Raw genomic sequence first — 14,558 nt, 5'->3', positions numbered from 1 at the left:
GAAAACAAACAGAGGATTTGTATAAAACCACTTGCATTGATAAATTTTTCTGGATATTTATTTTTAATCAAGAGATCTAATACGCAGCAGAACAGAAGAACTTCGGGCCTCAAAGTGCCACCAAGGAACAAATCTTCCTTGGTCAACTTCTCTTCACTTCCTGTCATCGAGTTCTGTCCCCACAACTTCAACTTATTGTTAATTACATGTTCAAAGTGCAGGTTCGAAATCAACAGTTGCTAAGCATCTGGGAAGTCAAAGACCGCTTTATTAATACTCCAGTGCAAACAGATGATGCGACATCTCTCATACACAAGTTACAATTCAAAAATAGCAAGTGAGTCTTAATGTTAATATGAACCATAAAGGACGTCAGTCACGCACGTCTTCACAGGTTATATATATGTACATACATATGTCTCTTGGTGATAAGTCACCTTCATATGTGCAAAGCTGCAAACATACATGCATACCAACAACGGTGAATTGGACAAATGCATTTCGTTTCATGGCGATAAGACCGACCGCCTGTAAAAAGTTCATTGATTTGCACTTGTAAGTAATTTGAGGGTTAAACGAAACGAAAACAATGGCATTAATTACCAAAAAAGTATCGCAAGTTTACTGTATTGAGATAATGAAATGGACCAAGCCATTGATAAAGCGTGGCCTGTCGCTATATAAGCCGATACTGGGCTGGAGTCTAATACAGTTGTCTACCGACATTGATTGGTAGAGCCCAGCGGATACATTTCCATTCAACTACTTGGCGAGAGTATTTGTTAATCTTCGACATGAGGACCTTCGTACTTCTATTAAGCTGCCTTGTCTGCTGCGCCACAGCAGGACACTACGGTTTGGCGCAGAAACTCTTACACCTAAACAATGTACGCACTGGACAAAAGGGTGAGTCACTCAAGGCGAATTCACTTTCGAAAGATTTGGTTAATATAATATTTTATTATCTGTGTACCCGGATCAAGGTTATACTTCTGCGGGCGCGGATCAGCGTCAGCATCAAGAATTTCTGCTCGATGTACTACTCCAAGTACAGAAGCCCTTGGTTAACAATCAGCTCGTCCAACTGGGTCAGGAACTTGTTACGGATCCCAATATGTATTTGTTGGTGAGCTTCTAACTGACTTCTGATTTTCAGAATGCATCAGGTTAATATTTTTTTTTTTATTTAGCCAAACGATGAAATTTTACAGCAGTTCTTACAACAGGCCGAAAATCGGGAGGTTATCGGTCGTAATGGCGTCTACAACCCAGTAGATATCTCAAATATACGCCAATTAGTTGGACTTCAACGTTTCTTAGTGCTCGCTCGTGACTTCAACGTTTTCCAAAGAAATGTTGTCTATGCGCGTCTTTATTTCAACGCAGTTATGTTCGTGGATGCCCTCTCGCTGGCAATACGTGACCGTCCAGATACTCAGGATCTGGTGTTACCACCAATGAATGAGATATTACCACAGTTATATTATGACAACTATGTACTCAACTACGCGCAAAATGTTGATTATAGTGGTTTGATTTCACAAGAAGCACGGGCGAATATAAAATCAAGTATATTCGACATCTTCGGTCTGCGCCGAATTGGTTCATTGTTTCAATTAGGCAACTACGGTAACTACAATCCATTGCAACAGAGATATAGCGCACAGAGGTATGGTTTCGGCCGGTTTGGAATTGCTCCTGAAGGACGTACAGTTAACGGTAAAGAAAACGGTGGTGAATACGTTGTAGAAGGCAGTTATATACAAGAAAAAATTGTTGTGCCGGTAGAGGGAAGAGACGGAACTGATTTAACAAACGATGTTGATCTGAACGTTGCGTGGAACCATATTGTTAATGATCAGCTGGTGCAAGCTGTTACTGAAAGTATAGAGGGAGGTCAGCAAAATGCAATCGGTTCTAATGGATTACCCCAAGTTGATGTAGGCAGTCCACGTCTATTGTTTGTTGGACGTCGTCGTCGTGTGGATAACGGTGGATATTCAGCATATGTAAATCCTTTCTACAGTCAGCAAAACCAATACGGTTACAACGACCAAGAATATGCTCGTCAACAATATCAAACAACGCAATATGGTTACACAGGTCCGGAATATTCTTACGATCGTCAACAAAACCAAGCAGGTCAATATAATTACAAGGAAAATGATTATTCCTACGGGCGTCAACAGAAACAGGGACCTCTGTATGGCTACAAAGGAAAAGAATACTACTATGCTCGTCAACAGAATCAGGGATCTCAATATGATCAACAGAATCAGGCATACAAAGACAATGAATACTCCTATGGTCGTCAACAGAATCAGGGATCCCAATATGGTTACAACTCATATGGTCAACAAAATCAAGGATCTCAGTATGGATACAAAGACAACGAATACTCCTACGGTCGCCAACAGAATCAGGGATCCCAATATGGTTACAACTCATATGGTCAACAAAATCAAGGATCGCAGTATGGATACAAAGACAATGAATACTCCTATGGTCGTCAACAGAATCAGGGATCCCAATATGGTTACAACTCATATGGTCAACAAAATCAAGGATCTCAGTATGGATACAAAGACAATGAATACTCCTATGGTCGTCAACAGAATCAGGGATCCCAATATGGTTACAAATCATACGGTCAACAAAATCAAGGATCTCAGTATGGATACAAAGACAATGAATACTCCTATGGTCGTCAACAGAATCAGGGATCCCAATATGGTTACAACTCATATGGTCAACAAAATCAAGGATCTCAGTATGGATACAACTCATATGGCGAACAGCAGAAAGGATCTCAATACGGTTCGTACTATGGTATACCATATGGTCGTCAGCAGTATCAGGGATCTCAATATGGTTACGCAGATCAGCAATATTATTATGGCGGTCAACCAAATCAAGGAGCAAGGTACAGTTACAATTATCCAGTATATAGCTCGACTTATTATAATCCATACGGTAGCCAACAATATTATTACAAAAACTACGAATACCAATATGAACCAAGAATTCAACAACAAGACCAATATCAAGGTCAACAACAGCAGCAGACCTATCGTGTGCTCCCCTATGGACCGCAAGAAGTGGTTAACGCCAATGTTGGAGATGACCAAGTGGTGATTGATCGTGTAGTTCGTGACACACACAATCGTGGGCAAAGTGGCAAACGTTATCGCAGCGATGAAGGTAAACGAGTTAGTTATCGCAATGCCGAACAATATCGTGAGGGTATTATTCGTAGTATTGAGACCACTCAGCAGTTAAGTTATGCTCGACGCGGTGAAATACTTTTGCAAAGTATACAAGAATTGGCTGCCAGATTGAACATTCAGCGCATTGTGGAAACCCTTGAAGGAAGTATTTCCCAGCAACAAGATATTCAGCTTGTGCAGCAGGAAGTAGATCAAATAATTCAACAAATCCGTGCACTCGTTGAACAAATTCGGGAAGAGGCTGGTATTAGCGAAGGAAGCGAACGGGCGCTATATGTTGTCGCAGATGTTATTGGTGGTAGAATTGTACTCGAGCAACAACAACTATCGATCGCTGTGAAGCGTACTTTACAAGAACTGCAACAACAAATACAACGCATTGTTGGAAATCAAGTTGGTCAAGTGAATGAGGTGACTCCACTTGTTTTATTGTTCGGCTCTTTACGCAGTCCAGTAACTCAACAAACCATTTTATCATTGGCCCAACTGATCGATGATTACCGTCAGAAATTGCAACCATACACCAGCAGCCAACTGAGCGGCAATGGTGACATTAAAGTTCAAAATGTTCAAATCGATCCTTTGGTCACCTATACTGAGGTTGCGGACGTGGATCTTGTCAATATGATCGATCAGCAGCTTTTGCAATCGAACGCCAACAATCTGCAACAACTTGGCCAAAAAGTGGTGGCTCGCCAACAGCGTTTAAATTATCAACCATTCACCATCTCTTTGGGTATTGAATCTCAACATCAACAAGAAGTTGCCATACGTATATTGCTCGCACCTCAAATCGATAATACTGGACGCCGTGTATCTTTGGCACAAAATCGCAATAACTTCATTCTCATCGATGCTTATGTACAACAATTGCAGGCAGGTGTTAACAATATCGAACGCAATTCACGCCAATTCAATGGATACAACAGGGAAGTCTCCACTATTAGCCAAATCTACCGTCAGATAATGACTGGACAAATCAATGTACAATCGGGTGTTACTCGCCAGCTCCCAAGAAATCTTGTATTACCACGTGGCTCTGCTAATGGAGGTTTGCCTGTACAGATTATGGTTGCAGTGACCCCATTAAACCAGCAAGAGGAGTTGTTACATGTTGAAGCACGGCAAATCAGTGGTTTGGGAATCGCTGCTATCGGCGTGGACCAATTGCCGCTGAATTACCCGCTGGATAGGCAAATTGTTGATGGACAACGTTTGGATGTGCCCAACATTCAGTTGGTCGAAACTGTTATCCAATATGACAGTCGCCGCAGTGCTTGAGATACTCACTGCTAGTTGCATTTGCCGAAGCTGTAACACTTATATGAACAGGTTTTCACTTTGATTACTCTCACACTTTGAATTTTGTATTGTATTTCTGCTAAAAACACAATTTCTTTTCGTTAATACTGATATGTAAAATATTTTTTATTCGATAAATAAAGCTTTTAAAGACAGAAAGAAATACGCCAGCGTTTATCCTTGTATGAGCATTATTGGAAAATTTAGAAACCTTATAGAAAATATTAAAATATTAATTAATTTTGTTCAAATATTCATTAAAATTTATTTAAATGAGTAATTTATGGTTAAGTGCGGGTAGAACCAGCATTTTATATTCTGGGAGTGTTCAAGAATCAAAGGCGGTTTTTGGAATGTTGAACAATTATGGTCTAATTTCGACACTTGACTGATAAGTGGAAGAATTTGATGAATTTAAGAATTTCGTTACATGCAAAGTGAGCGAGCATGTATCCAGATTTCGCCGTAACCTAGGAATATTAATATAATATTAAGCACGAAATTTGGTTAAATTTGGGGGTAAATTTAATTACAGCATCACCTGATTCGGGGTTAAAATGATTATGTGCGGTTAGAGGAAGTTCTCTAGATTAAGAAAAAATATATGTGACCTGGTCTACGAAAAGGGAGCTAACGTGCGAAAACTAGTTTTCTGGGAAAAGCTGTTAAAAATAATCGTCAGTTTCTCGTTATCTCATTAATTGTTCTCCTTTTTTTGACACCTAAGCCCCCTTTCCGTAGACCAGGTCACATATATAGTTTAATTTAATATTAAAAGTTTTTAATATTTAACTGTTGCAACATGAAAGAATCAAAACGAGGGAAATACTTTAAGGTGTAAAACCAATCATATAGAGAAAAGTCAGCCGGATGTTCCCAAACCTGATATTAGTTATTTAGGAGCTAGGTCAAGTTCGCTCAAATTTATCTATTTTAGGCACAAATATACACTGTTATGAATAAAACATGCTCTCTTATTTTCATTGCGATAACTAACATATTGGCCGATATACATATGCAGCATAAAGTTCGAAAATATTTATATTAGGTATATGGGGGCTAAGGGAAGTATTGGATCGATTCAACCCATCATTATCCCTTAATTTGAGTTATATATATCACACATTGACCGACATTTTACATCAGAAGTCAACTTACCCATAATACTAAATACGGGGACCAAATATTCGGTACTTATGGGGGCTTGAAGAGTTTTTATTGGATTTCAGCAATTTTTGATCATGAGGTGGCACACACTAAAAAGTTTTATCCCGTTATATTAATTGCTTCTTGATTTATGTACTGGAAACGGAATGAATCAAGTGTAAATTAAAATTCTGCTATATGGAAATTAGGCGTGGTTATTGCCGATTTCGTCCATTTTCACATTTTCGGTAGAATTTCTTATAAGATATAGTAAAAATAAAAGTATAAAAATAATTTTTGCACGGGGAATTACAGTAGCAAGGGGCCACGCACTCTAAATGTTTAAATCTACATATCTCCTAAACGACTTAGAGTACATAAACCAAATCACTGAATCACCCCAACTGACATTATAAAAATTAATTAAATCACCCACTCCCTATGTAACGGTTCTGTTAAAAACTACTAAAAGGGCGATAAATAAGCAAATAAATATGTCAGAGGCATCATTAAATTTTGCACCTGGGATTGTACAAGAGTACTTTATAGGAGCCGGGGTCAAAAATGAGTGATGTTCGTGGCACCGCCCCTATTTAGGTGAAAATCTATATATCAGGATCTACTCGATCGATATCGATCGAATTTAGTATATAATGTTACCGTGGCATGCCTATACTCCAGTAGGAAAACAAACGAAATCGAACTACAATCACGCCTACTTCTAATATAACCCAATTTTAAATCCTATCTGGTTCTTTCACTTTTCAAAATGCAAATGAAGCACCAATCAATATATGAGCATAAAACTTGCTTAGGGGGTTAGGGGTAGTCAGAATTTTCAAAAAATTAATTTTTTTTTACATTTTCGTTAAGCGTAATATCTTAAAAATATTTTCCGAAAATTTCACGTTTATCCGATAATTAGGTTTTGTGTTATTCGACAAATAACAAAGAGAGCTCGGGCACATCAAAGCGCTGGTGTGAAACTTTAAGCGCGTTTTTCTCAAACTATGTTTTTTGAACTGATGACAACTGTAACTCGAAAACCGGTCAGAAGATTTTAATGAAATTTATACAGCTTTTAGAATATATAATAACCTCGAGCCTGATCGAAGGATTTTTTCAAATTTCGATTTTTTAAGACCATTTTTTCCCAAAAATTTCCTGAGGCCGCCATTTTGTAAATTTTGAAAAAAAAAAAAAAAATCCTTCTATCAGGCCCGAGTTTACCTACTTATAAAACTAATTTTTTTTGTCAACAACAACTATAACTTTGGAAATTAAATTTTTGTTTTGAAATTTTCGTGACTTCAAGTCAACACATTCTATAATAACGCCATATTACTACTTTAGTAAAACAACACGATTTAATAGCAAAAAAAATACTGAAAATTCACATTTTTTCGTGCCTCTGACTACCCCTAACCCTTTAAAGTAGAACCCAAAATTTGTTCAAACGGACCAAACTGTTCAAGTTCCCAGATACTGAATATGGAAATCAAAGTTCGAATTGCGAATTTTTTATTGAAAATATCGTTTAGTCTGTGAGGAAATTCGGAAAGGATTCTGATTGAATTGGATCAATAATTTCTTTAGCTGCCATCGTATATCTAATAGAAAGATTTTCGAACTTCCATTTCACTTTATACCGCATATATTGGCAAATGTGTGAGTTATTTTAACAAAATGTGAAGAGTATGTTTTTCTAATAACGGTGTATCTTTGTGTTAAATGAATAAAATCGGGTGAAAACTTGCCTTAGACCCCTTAGAACTTGTAACAATATGCACCTGAAGATATTTCCACGGTTTTGATCTTGGCAAGTTGAATTGTTCGGCTAAACCCGAACATAGCCATTCCTTACGTGTTATTACTGATATTGTACGACGGTTAACAATGTTTCTGTTTAAAGAATGTTTTTTTACACAAGGCGCTCCCACACTGTCTCACTGTTCTGTAAGTCTTAGTCATTTTTTTACGAAAGCAAACAAATATATTATTTATAGAAATATTTATGTTTGCATAATTTCGAATATTATCAGATATATACCGTGACTGAAAATAAGCCGATATGACAGATATAAGTTAATTCTTCTAATGAAAGCAGTAAAATAACTGTGTATAAAACTAAATCGCGTATGTTGCACATACATACATATGTACACACAGGTATGTTCCATATATCGATGTAAGCAAATACTTTCTGGACTAATATTTCAATGCAAATATGTATGTATTTTATTTTGAATGACTGTGGGTCACTTTTCAAGTATTCGATAAGTTGCTCATAATTAATCTACTCTATTTAAAATGTTGCCGACAATGCTATTTTCATAACTTCGTCCTGATTCCTTTTTTCATCCTTCGTATGGAAAAGCCAGCTTCAACTGAATTATAATTTTGAAATGGAACAAATTGCTGGATCATTTTGAACCCCTTTCAGCATTTTGAGAATGTGAAGCAGCGAATTTCGCTCCGGTCGGTTGAGTGCCTTGTGAGATACCGGAACTATAAACATTTTGGTATTTGGTTGAATTCACTAGCATTTTCTGCAATTGCCGTCAATAAATATTGCATACTTTTAGGCATCGGTTGAAAATGTGCTGGGAACAGTTTCGCGAATAACAAAAATGCCGCTGTTGAAGCAGAGAATATATTCTATATATCGTCACCTGAAATGCAAAATAACGTATCTTCAAAAAATTCGAAATTGAGTGTCTTATTGATTACGCTTCACTACTTCAAATTGCATACATAATATTACATATGTTCAACATTTTCAAGTTCTGCACTCAGATATAAACCAGTTTTAACCAATATTACAATTTTTTTTCACTCATGTTCCATTTTATTTCGTGTTTCATTCATGCCATTGTAAATTTCCGAAAATGTTGTTACGTTATTTTGCATTTCAGGTGACGATATACATTCTCTAGTTGAAGTACATTGACGTTGTGCGCATAAACACACATTCCTATTACCGAAGAGTTCGCAAAAATCTTATCTCTGATTGAAGCTATGCTTTGAGAATTCTATGCCCGAGTTTAGGGTCAAATGTTCACTTGTCAAAATCTATTCATAAACAAAATACAATCAGACGATGTGGGGGAATAGCCTAGCTGAAAATATTAATTTCATTTTAATTGCAATTATTTTTTTTTTGACATTTTTATACACATACATATATAGGTACATATGTGTACGTAAATAAGTTTACACTTGTGGACACGCAAACCTTACCACTCAAAATTTTGAAGCATTGTGCACATTTGACTACATTTTATAGCGGTACTTTTTACGGTATAGAAACTTTTGATTTAGAAATAAGTTAATAACAGGTTATTAATCAAAAATATTATAAATTAAAAGCAAAACACATTCAGCTATAGATAAATCAATTGAAAGCTAGTGAGCTTTCCAAAATGAGCACGAAATGTAAGAGACTGACATGCGATGAAAAAATGATATATTTAATTTTTTTAATATAACCTCGTTTACACTATATTTGAAAGTAATATTTTATTTTATTTTTTTTTTAGTTGAAACACGAAGTTTAGCAGGTGTATCACTTTAAAAACAATAAAATCGGCCGCTTTTGCATAAGCACAGAAAAGCAAATTTGTGTTTTACTCATTAAACGTAATAAATTAAAAACTATAATTATAATAAGATACTATGATTTAGTTTACTTATGCTTACTAAAAACATAAAAAAAACCAAATCGAAAGAAATCCGGAACGAACGAAAAAGTCCGAAAAAAAATTTAAGAGAGTGTAGTGGTAAGCTTTGCGTGGCCACGAGTGCACCAGAAATGATATAAATCTTTTTACTGACTTTAAATCTTTTTCTTAAAAAGAGATGGTTATTTATGTAGCATAATAGCTCTTAATATTATATAGTTATTTTATTACAATTTCAGTATTACTTATGATTGAAGAATTAAAATACAGATGAAATAGACATATTCTGTGCAAATATCAGAATAGGGATCTTTAGCTGACGACAGAAGAAGGAAAATTGCATAATTCCTGATGTGGGCTTCATATAGCGTTCATAGATAAGAACTTTCACATTAACAAATAACATCATTTACGATCGACAATGCCTTTAACATTTGTCATATTGTCTGAGGAAGTATGAGATTCAGAAACGAAAATATTAAAAAAAGCCGCTGGAATTGTTTACGCTTTAAAATTGCAACTTGGCGGAAAGATAAATGCACCAAGCCTGCGGCTGGTAAACATTACCCAATTGATTTAGTATAAAAGATCTCAGATTAACTGCTTTAATCAACACATCTCAAAGTGAAGTTAACTTGTTTAAATCCTTAACACTCAAATTTAGCAGCACCAGTGAAATGAAGATTTTCATCTTTACCCTGATCGGGTTGATCAGCTTCGGAGCAGCCGCAGTGATTGATAATGTAGACATCCGAAGAGGAGGTCCACCTGTTGGAAATATCGGTAAAGGACTTTTCAAATCGTTTTCCATAATATCGGACTTATGTATTTCAACGTATTTAGGCAAGCGTCATATTTCTCAAATGAGTCATGAAGATCTTTTGCGACAGAAATTCCTATTGGACATACTTCAACACGTGCAAGAACCAAATGTGAACGACGAAGAACTCTTGCAGATGTCAAAGTTGCAACCTGAACATTTAGTCGATGACCAGACTCGTTACATTGGGGTATTTCCATATAATTTTCCAGTCTTTAAAATTTTTATTTTGTATTTTTTGTTTAGGGCATCGACGATGAAATGGCTCGTGTGATAGAACTAAGTCGTAACCAACGTTTGTTGGCTGAGGATAAAATGTATACCATAGCCGATGTCGATGATATTCGTCAAATGATTGGGCTTTATCGCGTCTTCGTACGTTCACGCGATTGGGATACACTACAACGGAATTTGCTATATGCCCGAGTTCACGTTAACGGCGTTCTACTAGTGAACTCATTGTTGCTTGCTATACGCGATCGAAATGACACTCAGAACTTAGTTGTGCCAGGCTTACACGAAATTTTACCAGAGCTTTATCTAGATGCGGACATACTCCGCCGAGCCAAAGAAATTAATTTCAATCAATTGAGTAGTTCCAGTACGTACAGTAGACAAACTAAACGCCCGAGAATACTCGAAATAATTAGGTTAAATAAGTTGTGGAATAGGAATACTAATCCGATAAATACTTTAGATCGTGAACAGCTGTGGATGCCATGGCGTGAAATGCGAATGGAAGTACAAGGGCGTAAAGTTGGAGCTGCAAACGATGCTACGCATATTAACATGCGCGATGATGGTCGCATAGTCTTACCGGTAACATTGTCCTCTAATGTTTTGCGCAAGGAGAGGGACGTTCGATTATTTACAAATGACGTTGGCTTCCAATCATTCCTGCATTCTTTGATCAATGATTTGTGCTTAAGTGAACACGAGTCAGAGCTGCAAAATGAGCAACAGATGAGAGTGGACGTAAATCGACCAGTGCTAGGACGAGTTAGTTTAGAAAGAAACGTAGGGTCGATGTTGGAGAGTGAAATTCGGCGCAAAGAAGAACAAATACGAGGTCAGAACATGAGAGGCATCCATGCAGTAGACTTAGACACAGACAAAGATCGTTTTATTTATTTTGGTCGGCGTCTTTGGTCCGGTTTGAATCGGAATACCTTGAGCAATGATGATCCTTCTGATCGGTTCATTAATAGCGAAAGTGGAAAGAACGTGCGACGAGTTGACATTGGCAACGATGATTCATCGAACCTTCATTGGAAGCATAGTGGTAACACTATTTATTTGCGAAATCCGTTTAATGATTATTTTAAGGAAACCCCTCAAGTAGGCTGGCACAATAACCAAGTTGGCATTCCGCTGCCAACAACCACGGCTGATGATGAACGTTTATTACACATCAATCATAACAGCCAACAAGCTGCTGTCAACAACCGGATGTATTTCAGAGGTGAACAGCCTAAAACGGCTATTGATTTGAACGGCCGTTGGGGTCAATCAGGAGTTAACCAAATTAACAGTCACATCTCAATTCAAGCCGAACATTTTGGTGGGTATGATGCCGCTAATACCGAACATCGTGGATTAGCCCAACGTATCGATTTAGGTGTGGATATGCCAATGGACTGGAACAGACAAATGGCAATGCATCGTCAAAGGAAAAACCATGTAGTTGACAACTCAGTTGTGGACAGTTCTTCACCGCTAAACATTGGTCACACAAATGATTATGTACAAACAAATAATCAGGTTCAAGATGTTGATATCAGCAATAAAGGTCTAGAGCACGTCGGTAGTCGTGGATTGAACCAGTGGGAAAAAGAAAACCAGAAACAGGAATCTATATTGGAGGAAAGGCGTAATGTCGACAGAAATCAGGAAGAATGGAAAAATGTCTATGCAAGAATAGGTCGTAGCTGGTTGAACTTCATCCATAGTAATAAAGACGATGTTATCAGTAAAGATAGAATCGTGGAGGACCCAAGAATTTGGACAACTGTTGCACGCGGAATGGGAAATATCGGTATTCACTCTGAACAGGAAGTCAATGGACAAAATGAAATAAACCCAAGCGCCCAACTGAGGATTGACATGAATCGAAGGCGGCTGAACAATGATCCTATTCATACCACCTCCCAACACGACAGTAATGTGCACGATATTGAAGTTGAAGGATCTGGTATGGGGCGATACCGGTCTCCTCGCAGCCTGCTTGTTGTAAACCGTGACCATTATTGGAATCAAAAGCGTGATGGAGAGTTGCTTTTGCACAACCTTCAACAGTTAATGGCACGTATCAATTTGGAACATATTTCACTGGGTTTTCAGGATATACTTCAAATACAGGATGACACAATTCCGGCAGATATCTTTACCAATCAACGACTTTCAAATTCTCCAGATCAACGCTTAGCCCTTCGCTTAAACAGGATACGTCTTAACTCTCGTCGAAGCAGAATACTACTTAACCGTATTAGAGATGTTGAAAGTCGTTTACAAGTGATAATTGAAAAAGAAATACTTCGTGGAGTTGAAAATGAGCAAAGGAACGATATTCGTAATGCAGTTGGTATTGATCAATTGATCGGTGACATCCTATTGGGCAAGCGATCGATCGGTCAAGGTGTGAATCTTTTGAATATCTTGAGTGAAATTATACTCCAAACTGAGGACATTAACGCCAACTTTCAAACACTAAATCAAATAAGTATGGACACTGAAAATCCAATTTTACTGCACTTGCTTCGTCGTATTGTTCAAATCGCTGATTTACAACGTCAGCAACAGTTAGGTAGCTACAGTAAAGAAGAGCTTCAAACGAATGGTGTTAGCATCAACGACGTGAGTGTTGACAAGTTACGAACATATGTGGATACTGACGATGTAGACCTCATTAATGCCGCAACGTCAGCCAACCAATTGAGAGGTCTTTCGCAACGTATGGTTGTCGCACGTCAACAACGTCTCAATCATCAAACATTCACCATCAACGTTGATGTTACCGCAAATCTTAATAAACGTGTAGTCGTCCGTATACTTCTTGGGCCGAAGACAGACACTAATGAACTGGGAACACAATTAAACCGCCAACGCCAAAACTTTATTTTATTGGATACTTTCATAGCGGACCTTCACAGCGGACGCAATGTAATCACGCGTAAATCTCACGACATTACCTGGACTGCACGAGATACGACCCCATTTACCGAAATCTACAAGAGTGTAATGCAAGCACTCGAAGGTGATGCGGATATTACATTGGACCAAGTGCAAGGACAGAGTTGTCGCTTTCCACATCGCTTATTATTGCCACGCGGCCGAGTCGAAGGATTGCCAATGCAAATGCTGGTCATCATCACACCAGTGACAACTGATTGGCGGCCTACAGTGCACCAACTAGATATGGACCACGACGTTTGCGGTATGGGCATGAGCAGCACGAGCTTGGATCACCTACCACTCGGCTTTCCGTTAGACCGCCCCATAGAGAGTATGGAAAATATTGGATCCCTACCTAATGCACATTTAATGGATGTACAGATATTCCATAGTAAACAGATAGTTGCTGACGACTTTTACTGAAATATATGAGTCACTATCAGCGAATATTTATATCGCTTGTTTACTATTTAACAAATCTGTGTAAAAATTAATTATATGGTTGCCCTTAACCATTTTCAGTTTTTGAAATAAGTAATCACACCTCGCAATGTTTTTTATTTGATAAATATATTAGTTACAAATGTTCAGAACCCAGAAAAAAGTTTCATTATTAAATTTTACTGCATATTTTTCGAAGCAATTCCAAACCAGCTTATTAATTATAAACGCCGTGCAGATACCAAGAATAACAAGTAAGGAAGGGCTAAGTTAGGATGCAACCGAACATTTTATACTGTTGCAACTTGCAAGAATCAAAACCAGGGAAATACTTTAAAGTGTAAAACCAATCAAATAGAGTAAATTCAGCCGGATATTCGAAAATCCTGATATTAGTCATATAGGGGCTAGGCCAAGTTTTCGCTCGAATTTATCTATTTTAGGCACAAAGATACACTGTTATGAATAAAACACACCCTCCTATTTTCATTGGGATAACTCACATATTGGCCGATTTATGCAGTATACCGGACGTTCGAAATTCTTTATATTAAGTATATGGAGGCTAAGGGAAGTATTAGTCCGATCAACCCATTTTTGACATGCAGACAAACTATTGATAGAAAGGGATTATGCCTGAATATCAATTATATATCCCACACATTGACCGATATTTTCGATCAATATATTCGGTACCTAGGGTGTTGAACAGTTTTGGTTGGATTTGAACAATTTCTGGTCATAAGGTGGCATACACTAAATGCATTATTT

General features: G+C 37.4%; 1 protein-coding gene across 1 annotated transcript; it reads left to right on the top strand.

Annotated features, from left to right (window-relative positions):
* Positions 1-479: 479 nt before the first annotated feature.
* On the top strand, positions 480-13,930 carry LOC126762801 (uncharacterized). The gene is made up of 6 exons (XM_050479846.1): positions 480-906; positions 984-1,126; positions 1,191-4,507; positions 9,936-10,138; positions 10,199-10,365; positions 10,422-13,930. Exons 1-6 carry the CDS (start codon positions 795-797, stop codon positions 13,767-13,769), a joined length of 7,290 nt encoding a protein of 2,429 aa, XP_050335803.1. The 5' UTR covers positions 480-794; the 3' UTR covers positions 13,770-13,930.
* Positions 13,931-14,558: the final 628 nt, after the last annotated feature.

Source organism: Bactrocera neohumeralis, chromosome 6 (genome assembly GCF_024586455.1).
Source record: "Bactrocera neohumeralis isolate Rockhampton chromosome 6, APGP_CSIRO_Bneo_wtdbg2-racon-allhic-juicebox.fasta_v2, whole genome shotgun sequence".
Lineage (NCBI taxonomy): Eukaryota > Metazoa > Arthropoda > Insecta > Diptera > Tephritidae > Bactrocera > Bactrocera neohumeralis.
Note: the sequence above shows the minus strand (reverse complement) of the source record. Positions and strands in the feature narration are given on the sequence as shown.

Bases quoted from the DNA above. Each gene is read 5' to 3' on its own strand.
- LOC126762801 (XM_050479846.1), top strand. From the start codon at position 795: ATGAGGACCTTCGTACTTCTATTAAGCTGCCTTGTCTGCTGCGCCACA. The intron at 4,508-9,935 runs AGATACTCACTG...CAATTGATTTAG, and splicing joins GACAGTCGCCGCAGTGCTTG to TATAAAAGATCTCAGATTAA. The intron at 10,139-10,198 runs GTAAAGGACTTT...CAACGTATTTAG, and splicing joins TCCACCTGTTGGAAATATCG to GCAAGCGTCATATTTCTCAA.